This window comes from Pleuronectes platessa, chromosome 18 (genome assembly GCF_947347685.1).
Source record: "Pleuronectes platessa chromosome 18, fPlePla1.1, whole genome shotgun sequence".
In the NCBI taxonomy this organism is placed as follows: Eukaryota; Metazoa; Chordata; class Actinopteri; order Pleuronectiformes; family Pleuronectidae; genus Pleuronectes; species Pleuronectes platessa.
The window spans coordinates 5,582,108-5,608,258 of NC_070643.1; the positions used below are offsets into that span (position 1 = coordinate 5,582,108).

The 26,151-nt window shown below is 40.6% G+C and overlaps 2 protein-coding genes across 3 annotated transcripts in view; one reads left to right on the forward strand and one right to left on the reverse strand.

Moving 5' to 3' along the window:
- col22a1 (collagen, type XXII, alpha 1) overlaps positions 1-9,234 on the forward strand; it is a 50,490-nt gene extending 41,256 nt beyond the window's left edge. Inside the window, exons 56-65 of the mRNA XM_053446433.1 lie at positions 14-67; positions 249-302; positions 2,787-2,858; positions 2,959-2,994; positions 3,080-3,124; positions 4,595-4,774; positions 4,889-4,955; positions 5,050-5,232; positions 6,203-6,280; positions 6,363-9,234. Coding sequence (XP_053302408.1) covers positions 14-67; positions 249-302; positions 2,787-2,858; positions 2,959-2,994; positions 3,080-3,124; positions 4,595-4,774; positions 4,889-4,955; positions 5,050-5,232; positions 6,203-6,280; positions 6,363-6,556 — 963 coding nt within the window. The 3' untranslated portion in view covers positions 6,557-9,234. The remainder of the gene's footprint in view (positions 1-13; positions 68-248; positions 303-2,786; positions 2,859-2,958; positions 2,995-3,079; positions 3,125-4,594; positions 4,775-4,888; positions 4,956-5,049; positions 5,233-6,202; positions 6,281-6,362) is intronic.
- Positions 9,235-9,721: 487 nt separating this feature from the next.
- LOC128461492 (collagen alpha-1(IX) chain) overlaps positions 9,722-26,151 on the reverse strand; it is a 30,074-nt gene continuing 13,644 nt past the window's right edge. For both annotated transcript variants that reach the window (XM_053446431.1, XM_053446432.1), the window contains 34 exons: positions 24,622-25,018; positions 24,183-24,263; positions 22,035-22,052; positions 21,539-21,628; positions 21,387-21,422; positions 19,738-19,809; positions 19,486-19,530; positions 19,358-19,393; positions 19,230-19,253; positions 19,067-19,120; positions 18,466-18,537; positions 17,883-17,921; positions 17,617-17,673; positions 17,060-17,113; positions 16,749-16,802; positions 16,576-16,629; positions 16,373-16,426; positions 16,202-16,255; positions 16,049-16,102; positions 15,901-15,954; positions 14,913-14,966; positions 14,520-14,564; positions 14,305-14,358; positions 14,153-14,206; positions 13,865-13,918; positions 13,601-13,672; positions 13,460-13,495; positions 13,325-13,369; positions 13,186-13,218; positions 12,806-12,952; positions 11,670-11,724; positions 11,341-11,535; positions 10,798-10,884; positions 9,722-10,635 (listed from right to left, as the gene is read on the reverse strand). In XM_053446431.1, the coding sequence (XP_053302406.1) occupies positions 10,433-10,635; positions 10,798-10,884; positions 11,341-11,535; positions 11,670-11,724; positions 12,806-12,952; positions 13,186-13,218; positions 13,325-13,369; positions 13,460-13,495; positions 13,601-13,672; positions 13,865-13,918; positions 14,153-14,206; positions 14,305-14,358; positions 14,520-14,564; positions 14,913-14,966; positions 15,901-15,954; positions 16,049-16,102; positions 16,202-16,255; positions 16,373-16,426; positions 16,576-16,629; positions 16,749-16,802; positions 17,060-17,113; positions 17,617-17,673; positions 17,883-17,921; positions 18,466-18,537; positions 19,067-19,120; positions 19,230-19,253; positions 19,358-19,393; positions 19,486-19,530; positions 19,738-19,809; positions 21,387-21,422; positions 21,539-21,628; positions 22,035-22,052; positions 24,183-24,263; positions 24,622-25,018 (2,533 nt within the window). In that variant the 3' untranslated portion in view covers positions 9,722-10,432. The remainder of the gene's footprint in view (positions 10,636-10,797; positions 10,885-11,340; positions 11,536-11,669; positions 11,725-12,805; positions 12,953-13,185; positions 13,219-13,324; positions 13,370-13,459; positions 13,496-13,600; positions 13,673-13,864; positions 13,919-14,152; positions 14,207-14,304; positions 14,359-14,519; positions 14,565-14,912; positions 14,967-15,900; positions 15,955-16,048; positions 16,103-16,201; positions 16,256-16,372; positions 16,427-16,575; positions 16,630-16,748; positions 16,803-17,059; positions 17,114-17,616; positions 17,674-17,882; positions 17,922-18,465; positions 18,538-19,066; positions 19,121-19,229; positions 19,254-19,357; positions 19,394-19,485; positions 19,531-19,737; positions 19,810-21,386; positions 21,423-21,538; positions 21,629-22,034; positions 22,053-24,182; positions 24,264-24,621; positions 25,019-26,151) is intronic.

Below are 26,151 nucleotides of genomic sequence, written 5' to 3' on the forward strand. Positions count from 1 at the left end.
TTGGTCTTTGCAGGGCTCCAGGGGATCACCCGGTCCGGAAGGAGTTGCTGGACCAAGAGGAGAGTCGGTGAGTCATTTTCAGTCCCTGTCAGACACGGCTTGACACCGTGTCGCCTCTGTCTTGTGTTTGCGTCAGACAGCAAGACCGATAGATATGGACGTAAAAAGGCACTCAAGTTGTCTCTCTCGCTGTCTTTCTCCATCAAGTCTCTCGTTCTGTCTTTCCTTATTCTCTTTTTACGTCACAGGGCAAGCCAGGTGAACCAGGACCATCAGGAAAAGCGGGTCTCCCAGGAACCCCAGTAAGTTATCTGTTCCTCCTATGCATGAAGTTTCAATTCATTTTTTTCTCTCTCTGTAAATTTTTTGTTTGTATGTCCCAAAGTGCAAATGAACAATAGCACTACATGTAAATAGCAACGGGAAATGTAATAAAGGGTTGAGTTAGTGATTGACAGATGTTCAAGTAAGTTGTCACCCCTTAACCCTTTCACTATTTGATTATCTTCTTTGGATTAGGTGTAGTTTGTGTTGTTTCCTCATTTGGAGTGCTACTCTGAAATGGTTTGTGGGTATTGTTTCCCTTTGAGATAGCGGTGTTAGCATTTCCAGTGACTAATAGCAGTTATGTTAGAAGGCATGATCACATTATCTCATTTGAAACGTGAAAGGTGAAGTTTCTTTATCTATACTGTTGAAGACCGATCCTATGGAGAGTTTTGTTTCTGCTTCAGAGGCCTCTCTCTCGCTCCTACTGTTCCTTCACCCTATGCACGAGCACAAATATCCTTGTTGCTGGTTGACTGGAACGGTGTTGTGAAAATTCGGAAACCAAGAAAGCATCCAGCTTTCTTAGTGTCCGAATTATTGAGCCAGGGCTGTGTATTTAAACCAGTACACACAGAAAACGTACAGCTATAGCTGACTGTGAGAAGATCTTCGGAGAATTCGATAAAAACTTTAAAATCGGTTGCAGATATATCTTAAAGGTAGAGATATATTTTCTATATTTTCCTGAAGATCAACTTTAGTAGAGAAGTGAGTAAGAGACCGTAGAAAAAAACTGGAAACTAACATTTTCAGAGTTAATAGAGCACACAGTTGCTGTATGTGGGATGTAACTGAAGGTGAGAGGAGGATGTGAAGTATTTCTAGAAGAGATGCGCTGTCAGGTTATGATGGAGGATTGAAGTAAATGTTGTCCTGACCACGGTGGAAAACATCCCTCTCCCCTGGGCGCGCTGGGATTGAAAGGAGTCGACCAGGTTGCTGCCAGCAGGAGAAAAGCTGATTGCCAAGAAATATTAAAAGCACAGAGGTCAGGTGGCAGTGGACCATCTCCAGCAAACAGGCCTATGAATCCCTCAGCAGGTTTGTGTGGCTCGCCGAGGATTTTTAATTTTATAAGCACATCCACAGACACTGTAGCTACACTGCAGACGGTAGGTGTGGATCCTGTGATGATGCAGAATGCAATTAGTTTGTGTTGAGACCGTGAGGGTACAACTGATGAGGGGACGAAATCAGCTTTTAATGGCGGTCATTACATTCAGAAGCATCATTAATAAGAACTCTTGAATTAAGTTTAAAATGTAACTTAAAAAATGTAAAATGAATAAACAATTAGACAACCAGAAAATATGCGCCTCAGCAACTTTGACTTGCATTCCTGCTTGAGAGCAATGGCTGTAAATAAAGATGGACCAAAATATATCCCATTGTGCAAAAAGTTATATATCCTTGATACACGCCTATACACACTCTGGACCAATTATAAATCACTCTCACCCTGTTTTTATATCATTAACCAAAGGTATTGGAAAAACTTGCCCTTGAAACATCAATGTATGCATATTTAAGTCATTGCTTGTTAACTCTATAATTTTTTAAAAAGCCACATATCACTGAGGGCTGGGGCCAGTGCCCCCTCGTCCGGCCCCTGGATCCGCCCCTGCTACAGTAAAGGCTCTGCCCTGCAATATTTCCTTTGTAAGAGCTGTCGCAGTTTTCATAACGAAATGTACTGGCACAATTGTGCTGAGCAGACAGATGAGGTTAATTAAAGTGTGTGAAGGTTCAGTGATCAGGGAGTGTGTGGCTCTATAGGAGGCTGCTGGGAGCGGAGGGAGAGGGACACAGTCCAGAGGTCATTGTGACAGATATCATTTGTTAGGGAAATAAAATACAGCAAATGCAGAGGTTCCATGGGCTTCAATGGGGGTTTTTTTAGGCAGAGGAGTAGCTGTTCTTAACCAGAGGGCAGTCGATATGCGGCCGGCTGTCAGAGAGGACTCGATGGAATCAGTCTGCAGAAAAAAGACTGGAGTAGGAAGAGGTGTGGGAACCAGAGGCAGGAAGGTTAGAGGAGTTGGATTAATCTCAGTGGACAGTGAAGGTTTTTTCTATTTAGAAACAGGATCAGATATCGCCAACATGTTATCAGATGGTCAAAATTTACCGTGTGTGTGTGTGTGTGTCTGCACACAGAGTTTAGATGAACAAGAGTGTATTTTAATTTCTGCAAACATTAAGAAACACACTGCACTCTGTGGTACTCTGTGCCATAACCAGCTTAATCTCTTCAAGCTGGCCAGTCCCAGCGCAACACTGGTGAATGAGAGTTTTTTTTTTTTTATCCAGGCCACTGCTGCATGTTAATAAGAAGTGCAGCTAAATGTTAATCTTCAAGCTGAATCCTCAGTAATTAGCAAGGCTTTTAAAGAGCACAAGTACAGTATGCCACGTGTGTGCCTACGAGGAACTGCCATGTTTCTGCTGTCACACAGGGTCTCCGGGGAGACAAGGGAGAGGCCGGCAACCCAGGATTACCAGGATTTAGCGGACCCAAAGGCCCTGCTGTAAGTGGGAGATTCCTTTGTGTGTTTTGATTTACACATTAATATTAAGTCTCAGATTTGAGCAGCTGTTGGTAATGTTAACTTTTATATTGGTTTCCAGGGTCCACATGGTCCTATTGGCCCAGAGGGAAAGCAGGTATGCGCATCCTTGGACAACTAAAGTATCGTATCTTTTGTCGTAATTGTAAACCTCTTACATATCACTGTTTTTTTATTTGTAGGGGATGCCGGGCAGAATTGGTGATCGTGGTCTGAAAGGTGAAAAGGTGAGTACTGGAGACATAAACAAATACAGTATCTGAAGTAGCTCTGTCGGCCAAGTTCATTTTTGTGGGAAAAGGAAATATGACTCTATAGTTGAACAATATCAACAAAACTGAAGAAAAATAAGGAAACAAACCTGAAGGAGCTTATATAAATGTCTATAAAATAATACATGACAACAACATACAGTCACATTCAAAATTGAGTGAGCAATATAATGAGTTCATTTACATGCTAGAGTGAGTGGTAATGCACAGCATACATGATAGGACTATCTACAAATATATCATGGCAAGAATAGGTACATGAACCATTGTTTGTAAATCATTTTTATTGGAATTAATTAGTCATAAAATGGGATCTGAACTTGATCTTAATCACAAATGAAGGCAAACACAGTACAGTGTGCTTGAGCTTGTGACACACAGACAACCCACATTTCACTTTCCCTGGATGCTGAAACTCTTTTTGATGACCACTATTTAACTCTTTCCAGCTTCTGGCAAATCAACAAACTTATAGCAACCTTTTGTCTTTGCACGGTATTGCTCACATCAGCAGATGCTTCTTGTGAATAACAAACTGAGTTTTTTAAGTCAGATCATTACAAAGGGTTCATGTACGTTTTCTTGCTGCCGTTTGCAGCCTGTTCAGTTTTACCGTAGATATTATGTGAGTATGAACAGATATCGACCTTGAAAAGATGTTAACGGAACTTAAACACAGTTAAAAACAAAGCAGAATCACAAAAATCCATATAGAAATGAGCTTCACTAAGGTTCGTCCTTAATATCACCTTTCATCCAATTTGTTGTGCAGTGCGGCACATAGCTTGACAGATGTTGCACAGATGTGGTTCTGCCTCATAAAGTATTAATTAAAACCTGGTTCTAGTGTGACTTGAGCAATCAGGGGTCAAATGACTGGAAGTCAGGGACCGTCTCAAAATTACGTGCTATAAGGTCCAGAGAGAGTTCACGCCCATAGACTCTTCAGACCAATCCCATATTCCTCTGTTGTATGTACTCTGCCACCATTTTTTAACATGCTTTATGACTTGATAGAGTCATGGTTTAAAAAAAAATCCCCAGTGTTTAATCCTCCTCTTCCATGTTCAGTATTCATTTCTATTTTGACCATTAATCAGCCACAGTTTCATCACTATTTTAGAGGAAGTTCAAATGGGCTGCATAATTATTTTATTAATTGAATGCTTATGATTGATATATTTTATACTTTGTATAATAACATAATTTTGCTTATACATGCAATATGTATAAATAGCAGAAGAAAACAAATGAAAAACAGCAGTTGTAATGACAATTCAAGGTTTAAATTCAAACATATATTTTTGTGTAGCTCTACACCTGTAGTGAGTAAAAGGAACATCTACTTTTCCCTTGTGGATTATCTAACAGATATTTTGAAACACTTGCAGCACAGAAATCGACAATTACTCTGATCTAATCCAGGGCGACTCAGGTGTTAAGGGAGATAAAGGACATGGAGGAGATCCAGGTATACCTGGAAACCCTGGACCCCCAGGACGAAAGGGACATACTGGAATGATGGGCATGTCTGGACCACCAGGAGAACTAGGGTCTCCTGGACCACAAGGATCTTCAGGAAACCCTGGTCTTCCAGGCCAGAGGGTGAGTCTTCTCAAAGAATAAATAGATTAAAATCAGAGGTGTGTACAGATGAATTAAATCTAGATTTTAATGTATTAATAACTGAGTTGATCAGTAACGTATTTTTCATCACAGGGAGAGTCTGTGTCACTGGAGCAGATGAGACGGCTCATCCAGGAGGAGCTGTCGAAACAATTAGATGGTGAGGAGGCAACATCTTTTTCTCAGGGATGTAACTGGTTCATTTGTGCTAATGTAGGACAACCCTTACTGAAGTTTATGTTCTTTATTTCCAGCCAAACTGGCTTACATCATGGCTCAGATCCAGCCAGCCCATGTAAAGAGTACTGTCGGACGTCCTGGACCTCCGGGTACATCAGGTAAAGATGGCAGCACTGGCCGACCTGGACCCCCCGGCGAGCCTGGCATGCCTGGACAGAATGGAGGAGAAGGACCCAGAGGACCCTTGGGCCCTAAAGGTCGGACTCAAATCTGTGTTGATTGTTGTATGCGTATGTCCAGATTGAGGTTAAGGTTCCTTCACAGAACTCCTCCTATTGGGTCAGAGCTATTGCACCTTTAGTTCAGAGTAATCATTGTTGCAACTACATGTCTCTAAGAGAATTTTCGAATTGAAATTTCTCTGTATTAAGTAAAAAATATCAATTGGTAGCATTTAAGGTCGACTTGGGATATCGACATAGTAGAGGAAAGAAAGAATTGAAATTTTATCTGAGACATATATATTTTTTCAATTTGGAAAAATAATCATAGTCTTTCTTAAGCCAAAGGTAGATGAGAAGATCGATACCACGGTATATGTAAGGTAAATATGGGGTTAAAGCCAATAGGAAAAGTCTAACTATGGTACAGAGGCTCAGTCGAGAGGCACGTATCTAATGTTCCAGAGAGCCAACTCATCTATTCCAACACTAAGGCTGCAGCTAAAGAAGTTTGATCGTGGAAAGGTCCAAAACACCAGGGTTATTCAGATTGCAGTGATATTAAACTGGAAATCCTTAAAATGTAACTGGAAATCCTTAAAAAGGAGTTACTTATACCAGGGAAGACTGATTTTAAAAAAAAAAATTAAAAAAAATGATATCATGCCTTTTATTCCCCTATTCAATATGGTCAAAATAGCTGCTGATTTGATTTTCTGATCATTGATCATTACAGCTCTACCCGCACAGTTTTTCCACTGTCCAGACTAACTGGTCACTTGTTTGCTGTCTTACACTGTCTGCACATTTATTCATCATGTACCCATAAAGACTGGAGAACGAGAGCTACCAAGCCCTGACCAAGTTCCCTCACGCCTACTCATTTTGTCCATATTATTTAATTCCATAAACTGTCGTGTCATGAACCAGTTTCAACACTAACAGAAGGAAGACTTATAATGTTCAGGACTCCTGTTGACTATTTCTCTAATCCTGTTCCTGTCAGGTGAGAAAGGAGGAAGAGGAGAGAAGGGAGAACCTGGTATTGGTGAAAGAGGAGAGCATGGTGTTCCTGGCCCAATCGGTGAGAGCCATTCTCCTGCTTGCTGTAGTCATTATCGCTAGGGTTGGTTTCACCTAGGCTCTAACCTCTGTCTCTGCTCTAGGTCCCGCCGGCCTACCTGGCTACGGTAAAGATGGAAGCCCAGGACAAGCGGGAGCCCAAGGAGAACCTGGAAACCCAGGACCCCACGGTCAACCTGGACCATCGGGTCCTACTGGCCAATGTGATCCCAGCCAATGTGCCTATTATGCCAGCCTGGCACAAAGACCCCACACCAAAAACGTCAAGGGGAATTAAGAAAGAAGAGACACACAGAGCATGAAGTCCAGCTGTATTCATGAACTTGCGGTTGTGTCATTCTGAATCAAGAACTTTTCCTTTTTCAAGATAACCTCAGTACGGAGGGCTAAAGCAATATGTGCTGCCGGTCAGATTCTTTGTTTTGTTTGTTTTTGGTATGAAGGATGGGACAGACGGATTGAGCATCGGGAACTTTTTAAGATTAAATAATGGGGTAAAGAGGGCAGCTAAACAGTTTTTTGCTTCCTGTAAAAGATATAGGGAGATAACAAGGATGACGCACTTCCCCCCTCTTGAACGCCTCCCATCGTGGGTAAAGATTTGGGATCCTGATATCGTATCTTTCATCAGTAACTATCACAAAACGTACAGCCGGGGCTTTTTCTCGCTGGAATATCTCATTATCACAGCTTTTTTTTGTTTTGTTTTTTCTGCCTCACACCATTTTGCATCCAAAGCCCACACTTTTGATAAATTGATAGTGTTGGGGATCTTCTATCAGTCTGCTGGTAACAACTAAGTCAAAGGGGGGGGGCGGACGGCGAGAGGCACAATCTCAAATACCACTAGTGATTTTGTGTAGGAGGAGTGTTAATGAGTTAGTGTGGACAGTGAGGAATGACCACATTTGTCCACATCTTGCCGCCAGACCATTGGCAGTATGGGCCGAGTTTTGGTTCACATTTGCACAAAAGAACAGCCAGTTGACTAAAATATCTTTCAGAGAAAAACCACCTTTAAATACATTGACCTTGTTGCTTGATTTGTTGAAGACAACAGCTCTGATGTATTTAGACAGACATGTAACAAGATGCCGTGAGATTAAACTGGAGGCAGTGACAGTGTCACAATCCTTAAATTGGCAATGTTCTTTCAAGCCCCTGGAGAGATTTGAAGAATTGCTTTCCTTCATTTGTTATCGACTCCAAACAAACTAAACTATCCACAATATTACTTTTACATAACATTTTTTTTGTTAAGGAAAATATCAAATTTAATAAAATTGGGATGTATGCCGAAGTCATGCTATGTAATAATTTGATTTAGCCACAGTAATTCTTATTAAACCCAGAGTTTAAGACAGGAAGACACGCATTGTCAGATTTATACTGTTTAATGACCATTCTCTGTTCGAGGTGTGCATTGATTTGAGCAGTGAACAGCTTTTAGGAGGTGGTATAATTGCAGCCTTTGTTCACCTTTCTTGAAAAGCTGTTTGTTTCACTCTGTTTTCTCTGAATGTGTCACTTCCTTTTTGTTCACTGAGGCTTATTAAGTGCCTATGCTGTGGCAGGGACCCGGGCAACTCGGCCTCGCTCTGAAAAGACATTTCTTTTCTTTTTCGTTCCCTGGGACTTAAAATTAGACAGTTGCTTCCCTGCATGCCGATGAACAGAGCATTGTGGTGACCATTTGAAAGATGTTTTGCCTCACGTCCCTCACGGACCAATTAAACTTCTCGCCAACCTCGACCATGCTAGTCATTGAAAATCTATTAAAAAGCTTCCACAAAGGGTATCACATTTGTCTACCAGAAACACATGCATAGCAAAAAGATCATAATGAAAGTAGTTCAATTTTGAGGAAGAGATTATAGACATTTTCTCATCTTGCTCATGCTACCTAATGGAGGGTGATTCATTAAATAATATCAACCTCATTTTGAAAATGATGAGAAATGCTGAATTCATAAGTGAAAAAACATGCCTTCAAGTTTTTTTATTTTGTGTCCACAGCATCATGGTCTGTTATGACTCAGAGCTTCTGATGGCTAATATTTGCTAATTTTGGCAAAAGGTCTATCCTCCTGCAAAACTCACATTTGGCCACATGTGGTCTGTAACAGCTGCTTCGCAAAAATTATCGGATAATTTTAAACGAGAGAACCTTTAAATTGAAAAAAAAAAATCACAGTTAATTCAAGACCATATCATAAACACCCAGCAGGTTGGAACTACTAGCTTAAGTCAACACTTACAAAAATGGCTTTCCTTCTAAGAAACATCGACTCACAACAAATGAGTATTTTTCGACAAATTTCACAGCTGACTATACAACAAAACAATTTTTCTTAGGCCTTTAAAGGAGCTCAACTACATTATAAATCGTTTGTAGCTACAGTGTGTTATGGCTCCTTTAATGTCAGTGGTCGAGAGCAGCTTTAAATGCAGTGAAGTTCAAATAAATGTACAGAAGTTTTCGAAATTTGGTCCACGAACGTGTGATTGGAAAACCTGCTCTTTAAGCCATGATATCTAATATCTGTCAGCGGCTTCTGTCAGTGGTTTACCATTTAACAATACAACCGTATCAGTATTGCTATTTCGTGTTTCTGATTTGTAAATGCTTTTCAATAGTCTTTGTAACAGCACCTACTACCCAGTAGGTTGCTGCACAAAGGCCAATATTTTGTAATGCTTATAGTCCATACATCTTGCAATATTCAACTTGTCTTTTTTGCTGATAGATTTTTTTTAAGTTATGTTGATAAATTATTCACAATCTGAATCGATACAAGTGTTTCAAGGCATTAACAAAATATCATTAACTTGTTTTCCCATTTTCCTCCTGACAAATTGGTGCTAAGATATTTTAAATGAGTAGCATATTGTAAGTATTGGAAAGACAGATGTACTGTACTGTATAATAAAGAATGGAACAGATTCATTTTATAATTCAGGCTTTGCTGTGGTTCTTCAGTTAGTGATTGTACCATTTTTGACATGATAACTCTGCGATGACTTCTATCCTTGTCTGAAGATTATAACTTTACTGATATGCTAAACTACCATGAAATGGAGCTTGACTTCAAGCTTTATCAATCATGGTTAAAAAAAGGAACGTTTAATATACAACTCGTAATCGTGTTTATTCCAATTATTTAGCAGAGCAGTTTTGTCAATCATTTCAAGTAAAACCTGTTCTCCTTGATTGTTTTTTGTAACAAAGCAACAATGAAACATCTTCCTTAATTCACATTATATCCATAACAACCCAGGGACCGTGATTTCAATACAAAGCCATATTACTGTGTGGAGCAGCTGTAGAATTTTATTGATCAGCCATCTTGCCTTAAGAATAACAATCAGCTTAATTCTGCTAAATGATAATATGACTCAGATCCAATCTTATTGAACAGCAGCAGCTCTAAGAAAGGTAGAGTTACAGTCAAAGATTTTAATTCAGTAATATCCAAAACATATCACTTTATTACAATGATGATATGATAAAATCAGCCGAAATGAATTCATCATCCTTGATTGAGAATTTTATTGTTGCATATGTCAGCTCACTGGTCAAGTGCACATTTGCTCTTGTGAAATAATCTTCAAACATTACACTCACCTTATTCTGTTACTTCCTGGCTCATGATTGCAATGAGAATAAGTGGGTCAAAATGGCACATTATTGCTGACAGCTGGGGTTAAAGCAATTTCCTCTCTGAGCCTATTTAAAAAATGAAAATGCATAAGTGGAAAACAGAGATCCATTTTTTTTTTTATCTGACAACCTGCTCATATTGTTTTGATGAATGCTCTTAATGAAGTCCAGATGTCTGCAGCTGTAATCGGGGAATTTGTCGGGCCTGCAGGCCCGTCGTTAGTTGGATGATGTTGCTTTGTCATCAGTAGCAGCTATCTGTGAATACGCACCAGCAGATAAGCTTTCCCTAAAATCACAAACAAGTTAAAACATCTATACAGTATTCTACATTTGTGTATTGTCTCTGTTTTCCATTGTGTCTCTTAGATCCATGGTTCATGCGGGGACATGTGAGGACTCCCACAGATCACCATGGCCTGACTTCTGAGAAGCCCTTAAACTTGGTCACGACAGGATGAGATCTGGAATGCGTCATTGAGTTGCGACGTCTCACGGGTTTTTGTAGCTGGCAGATTTCTTTCCACCGACCATATAGAGAGGTGGCATTCGGCTAATACAGGTTGATGGGTCACAAAGTCCGGGCTGTCCTGAGGGTCCCCTTGGACCAGGTGTTCCTGGGACACCTTGACTCCCACTCTCACCAGGTCCGCCCATTTTGCCATCTATGCCAATGCCGGGGGCACCTGGTGCACCTGAGGTGAAATATTATTGTATCAGTAGTGTACTATGAAGTATTACATTGATAGAACAAAACCAAAAACCATTCCCCTTTTAGAAATATGTGTATAGTTCTTTTGAAGACCCAAGCTTTTCTCTGAGCAGATACATAATTGATGACAAGAGTCCAGTCTTACCTGGTGCACCGGGTGCACCTGAGCTGCCTTTGACTCCTACTCCATCCTCTCCCTTGTCTCCCTTGTCTCCCATTTCTCCAGCATCACCTTAAGAAGAGAAGAGCACAAAGCAGAGACACATATTAATGCTGAGATGAAGTGGAGAGGCTTGTTGTTCTCACACTTATGGGGACATAATTAGGTAATGTAATGGTTCACTCTAATACAGCCTTGTTTGGGGATGCATTGATTGTATGATGTTAAACACAGGGGAATCCCTTCTGTCCACTGAGCGTTGCACATTACTTCTATCAGTGTGAAGTTTGAGTGCCAATTTATTGCCTCTGCGGCCACTTTAAAATAAAGCAAGACCAAAAGGTTATCACAGCAGCACAGCGTCTTTATCACTGTGCTGGTGAAACACATATAGAATTTAGAAACCACTCAAAGTGAGGGTTATCTAAAAATGCTGAAGCCAGCAGCTTTTGTTATCTTAGAAGGCTACTGGCTTTTAAGGAGTTCAGTATTTAGTCATGGAGATTTGGTCTGAAAAGTCTTACTGACCTTTCTTGCCTGGTATACCGGGAAGTCCAAAGTACCCTGGATGACCTTTGGGACCCAAGGGCCCTGGGGCTCCCGCTGCTCCTGCTGCTCCAGCCGGTCCTGGGGGGCCAGCAGGTCCTGTTGGTCCAGGAGTACCAGGGGCACCAAGGGCTGCTGGCTTCTGCAGAAGCTCTTTCTTAAACTCTGCCAATTGCTCTGAATGGACAATGGACAAACTCAATTAAATCCAAAAGCATTTTGCAGTATTAACCCATAATAATATGGTGTTACCATGAGTTAAATATGATATATATATATATATAGTACCAGATCAGATTCATTGAACAAACCTTCTACAACGGCTGAGCACATTTCCCGAAGCTTCTCGTCAGTCACTTTTGGGCCCTGTGAATTCATGAACATTAAGACTTACATTCTGTAAACCCAGGCTCTATGAGAACAGGCATATCACACATGAATTAGCAGAATACACAAACTCAATCTATTGTCATATATTCTAATCGGGTAGATCCTTCCCTGCTCAACATATCCCATGATTCATTGCACTTCTGGGGCAAAAAAAATAAGCTGCGGCAGAAAGCGAGGCGAAAAACATCAAAATAATACATTTTTAACAGTAAGTACTCAATCAAAGAGCTAATGGTACAGTAAACGTGTTAAAACATATTTTCAACATTTAATCAACCAAAGAACTTGTTCGTCAGTAGCTCTGTTGCTAGGCCATGGCTGTAAGGACAGGAAAAACTAATGATGCAATATGAAGACGAGACTGGCTTATTTTGCTTCCTGCAACCAATGAAGGATGCAGCCGACGTTGGCTACGCAGACCGGGTCCTCCGAAGGATGTAAACCCAAAGTTGAGACACAGCTAATGTCCTCACTCTTTCTCACCACATGAGCTCTCTCAGGATATGTAACAAACTTACAAAGACATGTATTGTACCGGTCCATGTAAGTTTTCTTGAAAAGCGCCTGTTGGTGCCAGTGAGAAGAGACCAGACACAAGTGCAAATCGGACAGTTAAGGCCAACACTTGCTTATGTTGACTAATTGGAGTATTTGGTCGAAAACTGTGCTGAGTAAATTAAAATTTGTAATGAAAAGTCAGGGGATCATCAACAACGAGTCCTGAAAATATATAACTAAAAATAAGAAAAATGCTGTGGGTAGATTACCAAAGTCACTGTTATATCATCGGGGAATCATAAATGGCTCAAGGAATTCAAATGCAGTTCAACTATTAGTTGTTTAGATAGTCGTTCGGTGTGGAACTGAGTGGATTGACCAAAAACAACTGACACTCCGAAATGAACTTCCTAAAGAATTTAACAGTGCACAACTGCACTCATTTTTTTCAATTACATGAATAGTTCATATCATCAACCACTCAGCTGTTCATTAGAGGATTAACACTAGAGAGTGGAGAGTGTGTACATTCTCTCTACTGGCTAATGCTAACACTTACAGGTAGACCTCTGGGACCCGGTGTTCCACCATGGCCTGGTTCTCCATCCAGCCCTCTGGCTCCCATTGGACCAGCCAGACCCTCGTGGCCCGTCTGACCTGGTCTGCCATCGATTCCTGATGCTCCTCTCGGGCCTTGCTCTCCACGCTTATGTTGAAAAAGACAAATCAATACCAGCCAACTCTGACACAGGACACGGCACCTCAAGCCATTCAAGAACTTGTTTCATATATATGTCAAGACAAGTGGGTCAAATGATCAGCTAGTTCACATAAAAATATTTGTACAGAATAAAAGTCCAAATAGCAAGTTACAGCACAGTATGGGATTATCAGTTAAGAAACTAAAGTGTATACTGTGGTACAATGGATTAATAATACCTCTCCTCTGATTCCAGGATTACCAGGAGGGCCCTGCAACACACAAAGATCTCATGACCTCATTCAAATCCTTTCAAGTCGACTACATGGTTGTCGCAATTTCAACAGAAAGAAAAAAGACAAAGCTTGGTCTGCATACCTGGTCTCCCTTCACCCCGGAATCTCCTGCCATACCTGTGTCACCCTGTTCATGCAAGTAAAACATGGTGAGTGTTGAAAATGCCCTAGAAGGTCATTCACAGATACATTTTAACAGAGGCGAAATAGTTCTTACCTGACTTCCATTTGGTCCCATAGGTCCCATTGGTCCCTAGAGACGATATAGGTGGAAATAAAATCATTAAGTAATTTCCTGCACTTGCAGACTCTCATCATTCTAGTTTTAAAGTAAAAGAGCAGAAAAATTTATTCTGACCTGATCTCCTTTGAATCCAGTATGACCCTTTATTCCCTTGGCACCAGTCTCACCTTTATCTCCTTTGTCTCCCTGGAAAAACAACATTTGAATTTTTTATTTATCCATACTAGATATTATGTTTTTGAAATGTTGGTAATACTGTTCTATACGGTGTCTTGATATCATCATGAGCTGTTTGTAAAGCATCAATGCTCTGAACAAATTTGTCATATTATTAAGCTGTAAGTTTAAATGACACTTTTTATACTAATAACATCTCACCTGGATTCCTGGAGGACCTGTAGGCCCCACAGGCCCTTGTTTTCCTGTTCCACCCTGGAAAATTATGACATAGTTAACATCAGGTTAGATACAGTTCAATCATGCACTTAATCAATCAATCAAATTGTATTTGTACATCCCACAAATCACAGTTTGCCTCATAGGGCTTAACAAGGTGTGACATGCACAATGGCTTTAACCGCATTAGATACAGAAATCAAAAAGAAAACATGAACTAGAAACTTTGAATTGTCTACAGATAAATAAACGGAGTAAATGTTAACTCACAGTAGCTCCTTTATCTCCTGTTTTTCCATCTTCTCCATCATTGCCAGGCTCACCCTATTTGGAAAAAAATTAGTCTTATTATTTCTGTAAAACTTTATTGCATCAAAACAGCCCGAACAGATGAATATGAAGGCTTGATGGTATAATCGTACAATCTTTCCAGGAACTCCAACTGGTCCGACGGGTCCCTCATCACCAGTATCACCCTGAAACCACAGAGGAAATATGTAAGTGAAATACTCAAATTCTCCTTTTTTAATCAGCTCAAACTCTCTGCTAGAGAGTTCTACTGAAGCTGACTGCAGCAATACAACTTTGGGTTTACTCCATGGACATGCCTCATAAAATAGAAGATGATTCCAATTACCTTTTCACCAGCGGGTCCGACTACTCCCTGCTTCCCTGGCAGTCCCTGGGTAAAACAATACATAACATGAAAATGAATGTGTCACTGCTGTTACACCCTTCAGTGCAGTGTAAAAGCAAGGTCAGGAAGGTAACATTAAAAGATAAAATAAAACTTCCAACTCGGAAAAACTGGGACTCTCTAACATTTCTGAAAGATCCAACAGATCTGACTTAAGATAAATATAGATACCTCACATTAGCCAGTTCAATTAAAATCTAGCTTAATTTAATTGATTAATTCTTTTTATAAAAACATATAGTCCAAAGTCATAATTAGCAGCATGACATGATAAGTGTAAACTATAATGAATTGATATGGATATTGAAACAAAATGAAGGATTTTGGACTTACTGGAATACCAACAATCCCCCTGAGACCAACAGATCCAGGGGTTCCAGACTCTCCCTGTGGAGCAGATTGACAGGTTATGCATGAACACGTGTCTGTGTGTGTGTGTGTGTGTGTGTGTGTGTGTGTGTGTCTGTGTGTGTGTGTGTGCACAAGCCGTACATATGTGATTGATAGTAAATGTAACAGTAGCAGATAAATATGAATTGGTCAAACATCAGCAGCAAGTAACACACCAAAAGCTATCAAAAGGTAACTAGCTTTAGCATAAGCCACCCAATGCTACTGGTCATACCAGACCATATTCAGTATAAAGATTGACAACATGACCCCCTCACCAAAACTCAAGCCAGTGTGTCTTGATCGCCACCTGTTGGCTGGCTGCAGTACAGATTGTATTTACAAATTCCTCTGTGTTAGTTGACGGGACAAGGACCAAAAGGCAAATTACACATCAAATACCTTTTTCTCAAAGATGGTTTGAGACATTTTAGGTGGTTCACATCAATGTTTGTTCAAGTTAACATCTTTCTGGAGCATCTGGTTTTATTAACTAAATTGCTGCTATGAAAACAGACTGATTAACAGGTGAGACTGACTCATGATTGGTCGATAGCGTATCGACAGGATCTCGCTAACTGTTCCATCCCCTGACCAGTGATGCGCAGACTCTGGCTCCAAATGCGCAATATCTGGATGGTGGGAGGAGGTTGAACTGCATTGTCTATCTATACTATCTGTGTACCAGACCGAGAAAGGCTGTGTGCCTGTATGAGTATGTTGAACTTAGCAAGGGTGTTTATCTATTTATCTATACATATTTTGTTCATTGATGATTTTCTTCAATTTAATCAACTTTCTAAGTTTAAAAGTAGCTTAAAATTATAACATTAATGTTTCAAATGAACATTTTCTTTAAACAGTAATTTCACTTCAATGTGCTTTTGGATCTTGCTAAAGCTACCTCTGGCTGTTTAAAATCGTAAGTTACCTTAGCGCCATCAGATCCATGGAGTCCATTTAAGCCATCTTTGCCAGGCTCTCCCTGTAATGTCACATTAAACAGTTATAACCCATTCACATTCTAAACAATGGGGTTGTAAAGAATGAATGAGCAACAACGTTGGCAGCATACTTACAGCTTCTCCTTTCCCTCCTGAAGGTCCCTGCTCTCCCTGCCCTCCCACAGCTCCCTATTGAAAATCGAAGCACCGTTATTCATCAGAAACCATGGTTTTAGGTAAAATGTTTTTTGACACAATCGGGAATCTAAAGTGAGGTGTAAGACTCACATCATCACCCTTGTCCCCTGGCAAACCCTGACGTCCACGGATTCCCTCCACACCCTGAGAGAAGGGGTTGAATTATAAGTAAAGTTAGACTGATACCTTCTGCCCCTTTACTGTTACAGTAAATGCAAAAGAGTGAGGACATAGAACTAATCAAATAAGACAGGAGCTTACAGGAGCACCAGGCGGGCCTGTAGGTCCTGGGACGCCATTGAAACCAGGACCACCCTAAAAACAAAAAGGCAGCATTTATCTCCCGGCACAATGTTTGAATATGCTACAATATATTACAGCAATGGCCATGTTCTACGTTAGACATAAATATTTAGGAGAATTATATTAAATATATATTAAAATACAATTTAAATCTAACTTACTCTGTCTCCCTTCTCTCCAGTATTTCCAGGAAATCCAATGGGCCCTCGTTGACCCTAGAAAGACAAAAGAGCATTTTATAATTGTATATATGTGTTTTTATTTATATTCTCCTCATAAAGCCTCATACAGTACTGAAACAATACAATGTACTGCACAGAATAAGTTCGCTTACATCATCTCCCATGCGACCTGGTGTCCCCTGAGGACCACTTGCTCCACCTTCTCCCTGTGGAAAAAACAAACAATTTAATCAAATTCACGAAGAGAGATAATCACATTAAACTGTTTACAGGCTACAATCAAATCAGTTACTGTATGTACAAGTGGCTTTTGGCATCATCTCGTTCTATTCATGTGACCTGTTGGTCATTTAGTGATGCTGAGAGACTGCATTTTGTCAAATGTCAAGTTAGATGAGCAGTTAATTGTAATATAATCCTTCTTGTGCTGAAAAGATGCTTTTGTTTTCACTGGCTCACGTACCTTCTCTCCGGCTGTTCCGTTTTGTCCAGGTTGACCATCCAAACCTTGGTGACCCTTAAGGCGACAATGAATTTGATCAACAACTTTATCTTATTGCATTGGTTATCTTTTTGTTTTTTTCAACCAATTTTAAAGGAAAAAGCCTTCATGTATGCCAGAGATTTCCCTCATACAGTCACAGATAGAGTAGATTAAACATTTGAAAAAGTATGATATCTTCAAGCCTTCTCCTTTTTATTACACTAATAAATATACATTTATATAAAAATAATATAAGTCTATGGTTATGCTTGCAGCTACTTAGGGCTGTACTGAGGTGTTGTAGAACAAGAACTTGTTAGGAAACGCCCTTTCACTTTTTCCATGTTTACATACAGTCTGTCCTCTAAATACCAAAATTATATCAAACAAATGGGCAGAGGTGAATACTGAAAACTGGGCCCTCAAACTGAAACTGCAGCATTATCTGCAGCAGCGGGTGTTTGAAAGTATGGTGGACAAGAAAAAACTTAAATAAATCTAGTGAGGATGTAGTGTTGTTGTTTACACTGCTTCACCTTCAGCCCTGGTAGTCCAGGCATCCCCCGAGGTCCAGCAGGACAGGCAGCAGGACACTACAAAAACACAGGGACAGGACAGAAGTGAGACATGGCACTAAGCTGACAGCCAGATGCTCAACAAGCATGCAGGTGGCTTCTGCTGCTGCTGCCACGCAGTCTGTCTAACACCAATGACTCATTCCGAAAAGAAATTCACTGTCCCCAATCCAATTGCCATGCATCCAGGAAACATTTGCCGGCGTGTAAGACAGTAAAACACTCACAGGTTCCCAACTCCCCTCATTGCTGGCACCAGGCGGTCCCTAAAACACAGCAGAATGACATGGAAAACAGTTCACCACAGCAGAGAGTCCCAGAGAGGTGATGTGAAAAGTCACTGCAGTATCCAACACCATCAGAAACTCAAGATTTGACACGGATAAAAAAGATCAAGAAGAAGTGTCAGTGTCCAAATAGAGAAATTAGTATGAGGCCTGTTGAGGTTACACCCAGATGACAGGTGATCAATATACAGAATGTGGCTGATATTGAGCTTTAATTAAAAGACATTGCAGATACTGATCCTTAAGCTTTGTCAACTGTGGCAAAATGGAATGTGTGTTCTTACGTCAGTTCTTTTATTTATTATTTGAATGACTTTAGATTATTTTAAAATCTGGTTACACTGTGCAATGTTTCTGCCATGAAATGTGTTTCCTTGAAACTGTGACATGGGCAAATGTAGATATTTCCAAATATCTGTATCTGCATATGGCTTCTTAAAACCCTAAGGGATGAAAACATGAAACATGGAAAATAATAGGAAAATGAATAGTCAGCAAAACCCCGGCTAGATCTGGTTCCTACCACAGGTCCTGGTGGACCAGGAGTGCCAGGAGGCCCCGGGGTCCCTTGTCCCCCTCTGGGTCCAGGTGGACCCTGTCAGTACAATAAGGATCATCAGAACATTTGATATCAAACACAAACAGACACAAAATATCTTCAAAATATCAAACTGTGTTATTTTAAATTAGATATAAGATAACATTTATTTTGGACTGATAGAATATTTATAAATACATGAATTAGTCAGTACACTATAGTACAATACAGTCAATTTCAGTGCTCAGTGCGACCTCGGCTAGATTAGCATCTCTTTTGGTCTAGATTATACAAATTGATGCATGCAGGCATCTTCATAGTACTCATACGTAAAATAACTCAGGTTAATGTTTTACCAATATAATATATCTTTTTTTAATATATCCGAAGAGGTAGTAATAACAGTTGAAAAAATATGTAATATGTGTAAATATGTTACTGTGCATTTGTCTCTGAAAAATTGACATATACTCATGTAAAGTACAAGGATGTCCAAGTTGGACCACTAGTATTACTCTCCACGTCTCACTATTTTAAATTTTCGACATTTATTTAAAAAAAAATGAGGGATTTAATCTAGACTGACCTCAGGCCCGATATTTCCTTCATCTCCTGGGATTCCGGGTTTTCCTGCAGGTCCCTGTTTCAACATAAACACACACAGACACACAACCACAAGTTAGTATCAGTGAGCATTAGTTGTTGTGTGTAAGTCTGAGAACAAGATAGAAATTGTTTCAAACACGTACAGCAGGTCCTTTGGTTGTTGGGCCCTGGGAAATATGAGACAGAGTGAGACATATGTTAAGTGTACTTATCTGCAGTTTACACTGTCATCTACATGCATGTTGCATCATTCAGAGATTTTCTCACTTACAGCAGGACCGGCAGGTCCAGGAAAACCTGGTAGACCCTGAAAGAAGAGAAATAAATCGGTACAATTATAAACAGACTTTTTTTTTTAAACAACTGTCTGGTTCTGAAATGATTGTGAAGTGTACTCACTCTCTCTCCCACAGACCCTCTGGGACCCATTGGACCAGAAAGACCCTGCAGACAGCAACCACACAGTCAAGTCAACATGCCATCACTTTACCCTCAAACACTCAGCAAACTATTAAACTCAGTCGTACACACACACACACACACACACACACACACACACACACACACACACACACACACACACACACACACACACACACACACAGTGGCAGATATTATGAAGAGTGTGTGTCAGTGAATGATGTTGCCTACATTGACTCCTGGAAGACCAGGCAGGCCTCTCTGCCCAGGAAGACCGACCTCCCCCTGCACCCCTTTGCTGCCCTGGGAAACAGACACAACATGAGTACAACAGCTTTATCTTACTGAATCTCCCCTGCCCTGTTGCTAAGATACACAGAGGCAGTGACAGTTAACATTTAATCAATAGAAGGTGGGCCACTCTCATAGTTTCTAAGATCTGCATGAGGCTATGCAGAACTCAAATGAGCCAGACAGGAACACAGTTACATCGAAGGACAGAGACACCAGTGGACATGACATAATGCCTCCTGTTAACCCTCAGGTTCAGTCAATTACAGGTTTTAATATATATATAACTTCAGGTAAATATATATAGATATATATATATAATTGCTGCTATATTATATTCTTGTGTTTTCCCCCCTCTTAAATTTGCATTTCCTGTTTTATTTTGTAACAATACTAACACTTCCTGTCCTTGTAGTTCCTGGTCTTTAGCCACTTGACATACACACGTTACCTGTCTAGTCCTGCCCCTGTGCTTCCCCCAGAGAAACCCCTTAGTGTGTGTTCCTTTTCCACATTGTCTGTTGCCCTCATGTTCACACGTGTTCTTGTGTGTGACCCTTCCTTTACCTGGGTTTTGGATGTTTGTCTTTTCTTGACTGATTCCCCGTCTATGATCAAATGGACAGTGAGTAAAGACGCTAACCTGTTTATCTGATCCCTGGGGCCTGTGCTACAAAGCAGGATCTGTGGTTATCAAGGTAACTTCCGGTTTAAGTCTGGGTTTTATGAAGCTGGTTCACTTCTTAATTGGGTAAATCACCATGGTAACATATGCTGAACTGCTAGCCTGCTCCAGGTTAAGTAGAAGATAATAGATCAGAAAATATCAATCCCCCGAATATTAACCAATCAGATCAATGGAACACCACAGTCATCTTTCTACGGGATCCTGACAAGGACAACAGAGTTTACAGCAAACTGATGAGTTATAAAGAGCCATAGATATTCTCATTTTCACATAGATATTCTCATTTTCAAAGTTTTTACTGTAAAATGTGACCATTTTAAATCAAAGCTTCAAACCGAGGGATATTGTATCACACGGAATAAATGCAACACAACTTTGATAAAATGTATTTTATTGTATATTCTTTGATTCCTGACAAAGTTGATGCTTTAACTCTAGTTAGTCTATCTCTAGAAGTCAGAATCACATTCCTGTGTTTATTTATAGTACATCTTTAGGCCTATTTGTTGTGATTATTTTGTTATTGATCATATTGTTTTCATTCAACTTTGTTCAATATCAATTTTGACTGAATGTGCCTGCAGCTTTTCTCATTATATCACATTAGACACTTTAACATGGCTTCATTCAAATTTATTTGTATTTAAGAAATGTAATATCTATCGATGGGGACATTGCCAAAATAACTTTTTTCCTATTCAAATAAAATGTGTCAGGATATTTAAAAAAGTGCTGGGATTGAGTCTGCTCTGAACTTTTATAATACTTGAGCACAAACGGAATCTCTCCCCTGAGGTATGAGATAGCAAACAATCAAAAAAACGAGTGCACAAAGAGACGGAGAATGCATCAAGAGGCTGCAAGCGTTTTCACAGTGAATCATTTAGCGCTTTATACTTACAGGAGTGCCGGGACTGCCAGTAGATCCTGGAAGACCCTGGAGAGATGAATAAACAACAGAGTCAAAGACAGAGAAGCTGCATGTTGACTGAAACCTGTCTGACAAAGACATTTTGAAGAAAGAGGTGCTGTGATCCGGGCGGAAACACTTACATCTCTTCCATCTCTGCCGTCTTCTCCGGGGTCCCCTTGGGGGCCCTCTGGGCCAGGGGCTCCTGGGGGGCCTTGGAGTGATTTGTCAGGCTAAGGAAGGAGACAGTCAGTAATCTAATGGGACACACTGAAAACTCCATTGAGAGAGAAATTGTATCTATACTTTAGAAAGGTACAAATAAATAATATCATTAATGCTTGTAAATGGAGCTTATTCGAGTACATGTGCCCTTGAACAGCCTCCAGGCGAAAAAGCTTCTAATTGGGACCATTTATTTTATGTTATGAATGTCTCTGTGCTTAATTAATTTAGAGTGTGCAATGGTGCATACATGTATGAATGTCTACATAAACCTGAAAAAAAGAACATCACCACCACCACGAGTACGTTAGATAAAGAACAAAGAATTGAGGCAATTAGGCAACCGAAGCACTGGAGTAGATTACTGGCTTCAAATCACAAAGCAAAAAGAAAGTAGAGTAGAAAAATAAATACCTCAGCATTGGCATACATCTGAAGAAGCAAGAGAAAGCAGATAAAGGGAGAGTTAGTGAAAGTAGTCACACCACCCTCACCATGAAGTGTCAGCAGAAGCGTACCTGTTCACGATCACATTAGTGAGTATGTCATGCTGCCATTTGAATATACAGCCAATGGCTTCACCAGAGCCCCCCCATGTTACGCTAAATCTAATAGAGCGCACCAGGCCAAGAAATTTCTGTCAACAGTGGGTAGAAAACTGTGAATCCTGATAAACGTGACTGAATAAAAAAAACTCCACAGCAGATTCATTGCTACAGAATGAGATGCCAGACAGCTGATTGGCATTTTCATTATAGGCTACAAGTGTGTCTTAAAGGCAGAAATCTCACTGATTGTGCTAAAGACACATTGAACTGAAAGACAACATACGCCGGAAGCCTTACACTGCCTCGGATTATGTTTGTGTGTATTCACGTGGGGAAACATTGTCCCAACTTCTCATAATAAATATGCAAATTTGTCTCTCTACCACCAAATAGTTTCTCACTGTTTTACAATTTGTTTACACTGCTGGATAATTCCTAACATCCCTAGAGCGGAAAGATTCCCATAAAGCCAACATAATAGTAAGACTGCACAATTATCGTTGATAATGGTGTCATAACTTTGAATGATAGACTCTGAGAGATCCCTGTTTGTTTGCAGGCACTTCAATCTCATTGACAATTTACCTTTAGAAACATGTGACTTTCCTAGTTGTCATCAAGACTACACGTTCTCTTTGTTAATTTCAAATTTTTAACATTTGTGCAAATACATATCATTTGCCTGGAGCTGTGGGTTTTGACAAAGCTTCCACCCAAATTGAAAATGTTTCACTTTGAAGTAAAAATAAGCTTATTCAGGGGTTTTGTGTAGCTTCAGCTGCTTTCAGACATGCACTGAACTCAGTGCACTGAACTGACTTTTTGTGGATACGGACTGACACCGGTGTCAATGTGTTGTAAAAAAAAATCTGCTGTGGAATTTATACGCTATGTCCTTACTCCTGCATGCCCTAAACAGAGGCCACCCCTCGCCTGGACGATCCGGTGGATTTGGGGCTGTTGTGAAGGGGTCTGAGTGGAGAGGTTCGTGCTGTGTTCATCCTATGAGAATGGAAAACTCTTGACAAAGTCCGAAACCTATTGCCAGATATTTTCCGGAGTGCATATCTGAAAATGGCTAACAGCTAACTAGAAGAAAGGGAGCATGAGTCAGCATAATTTGTGCCTAGCTTATAGCAGCTAAAGTCGGCTGTACGGGTCAGGTAAACATTCAAGGAATACAATTTGCTTCACTTTCTATCTGACGACACCTTCACGTTTAACTTGCTGAAGCTAACTGTTGAAGTTAAAGAGCCCTATTTGTCTCTAGCCCCATATAGCTAGATAACCCTTAGCCTATACAAAACACAACTAGGCAACTTGCAAATTAGGTAAATGTTTCATTTTTTTCTTGGACTGCACTTGGTTCAGTTTGCTGTGTGTTCCCGCAGAAAGGTGTGCACAAGCACTTATAATAGTGTTAAACAGCAGGGGGCAGGTTTACACTCCTGTCAGCTGACATTGACAATAGTTATAAGAAAACGTCTGATCTGCTGCTGCAGGTCATAAAGAGGCAGCAATATTAAAATGAGACCATGGTTGCCACTCCTTGTAGTACATCGGAGTTTTACATAAGTGCTGTTTACTTAAATGAAAACCCAACCACAAAACTGCTGCTATGCTAACTTTGTTTGGGTTTCTGATCCCACCCTTTTAATCACACTTCCTCTTGTTTGTTAAAGTTTGCTTTAGGTTACAAGCTTTTGTGTTTTGGCTCCATGCACTGAGGTTTAGCACAAACAATGAGATCATGTCTGCCTAGATTTGAACCACTGTTCTTTAAAGGAAACAACAAGTCCAACCTGCAATTAAACAATCGAAAAACCTCTTCATCGGCAGATTGTTTTTGTTGATGAATGTAACTTCTGGATGTGGTGGTATTTTCTTAATGTCTGCAGCTCCATCTCAGCATTTCTGGCCTGTTTTTCTTTCAGCATGCTGGCGGCCCTATCAACCCGAATAAAACCACAAACCACAGCAGATGCTGAGCAGATCCGAGTCGTTGCTACTTTACCTCGGTGGCAGGCAGCTCACTGCAGCTCTCTCTCTGGGCTCTCTTTGGGTCGCAGTGAATCAACATCCACTGGAGCTCAAACTGAAAAGACATGTTCCCGTTAACTCTGCAATATGCAATCGCTTTCATTTGACATTGTACAGAATTTTGAAATGCTTCATCACAGAGCAGGCTCTGAGTAGTTTTGAATCATGCCCTCCGTATGGGTTGTCGAGCTTGATTTTCCATCAATGCGATTTTCTGCAGGGATTACTTTTTTTTCCACTGGAACCCAGCTGAGCAGCTTTGCTGTGACAGCAGCACTTTAGAATTATAGTGGAGCTCTGCACACATATAAACCTGAATGTGTTTGTTCACAGAGAGCACCATCAGAGAGGGCTTGTAAGGGAAGTCAGTGAATGTGATTAAATGCAGCGGGCAATTCTCCATCCCTACTTACCACAACGGAGGCGTCGGGATCAGCATCCAGCCTGCCAATAAGAGTGTCTCCCTCTGTGTTGACAGGACCTTTGCCCTTGATGGGTTTCTGATCCACGGGCTGGCAGTCCACGTACAGAGTGACCTGGTCGCGCTCCACGCCGATCATCACCTTGTGCCACTTGGTGTTGAAGAGCACAGAAAGGCCGGGGAAGGTGACGGTCTGCAGGTAGCCGTCGGCGCCCATCAGGAAGTACTCCAGAGCCTGCTGGTCGCCATTCAGCCTCATTCCGGCTTGTTTGTTGCCGTCTTCATCCACTATCTGCCAGACGTTCCACACCTTGTTCACTGTATTCTTGATCATGCGGAAGGTCACCATGAAGGAGTACTCGTCTGGGAAGCCACGAGGGAAGTTCAGCCTTGGAGAGGAAAGAAGAACAGGGCTGCAAATCAGCTGAGGTACCAGGGAAGAATGTTCAAGTCCAGCTAACCTGGGTATTTTCAAATTTTTATTGAATGAAACATTGAGGAAATGCTCAGAAACCTGTCTCACCAGTAAAGGTTATAACTCTCAATATATATTTTATGTCAAGCTTCAAATACAAAGAGAGTGTAGGCTTTAAGGTAGCGACTCCACCACAAAGAAGATACTGTGAAAGCAGCTGCCTCAGTGCATAAATCACTGGTTCAATTACAGCTAGCAGTCGTGGTTAGTATTCCCAGTCTGGTGCTTTCTGTGCTTTTAACAAGCCAGATCCTCAGTAGGTGGTACATTCATAGATGGGCGCTGCAGCCGGACTTTTACCATCTTGTAAACGATCAAGGTGAGGCTATAAAAAACGAGTTTCCTGTAACCCAGTAAAACAAATGAAGACCACTCTCTAGCTTTGCCTGAGGTGAGAGAGTCTAAAGTATGTGCTGCTTTTGCCCTGCAGAAGCAAAGCGAGGGAGTGCAGCCTGAGTAAGGATGGACTTCAAAGCTCAGACTGGGCCACTGGACTTAAATGAACATGTATTTACATTCAGAGTGACAGGCCAGAGGGGTTTGGACGCAGGGTGCCAGCGAGTTACATAACAGCTTCTAAGGGAAGCTGGCCTGCAGGAAAAGATTAGCCAAAACAGACTGGAGCAGACACACTGGGAAACACCAGAGACGTCCTTGGTTATGCAAAGATGTGAGGCCATTAACTCAAACACAAAATAATTTCTTTAACTTGTGCGAAACACAAAAATAAAGGGGAGGGGCTGTACAATAATTGTGTACAAAGTCTTCTACCTTTGTCTTTTGTTCCATTTGAAAAACGTATTTTTGCCCTAAAAACCAAATATTTATGATCACTATTCATCTTGAAGCTGGTCAACATAGATCCAGGCATAAAACTATTTCTATATGGATTTTCAATAAAGAAAATTAATAGAAAATGGGGCAGGACGCACTCTAGATCCATTCTTAGAATACTTCTTTTCCCCCAGGCCTACCAATCCAATTGTTTCTACCACAACCTTTTAATCAAAAACAAGGAAATATTATTCACAGGGGCCCACTTTTGTT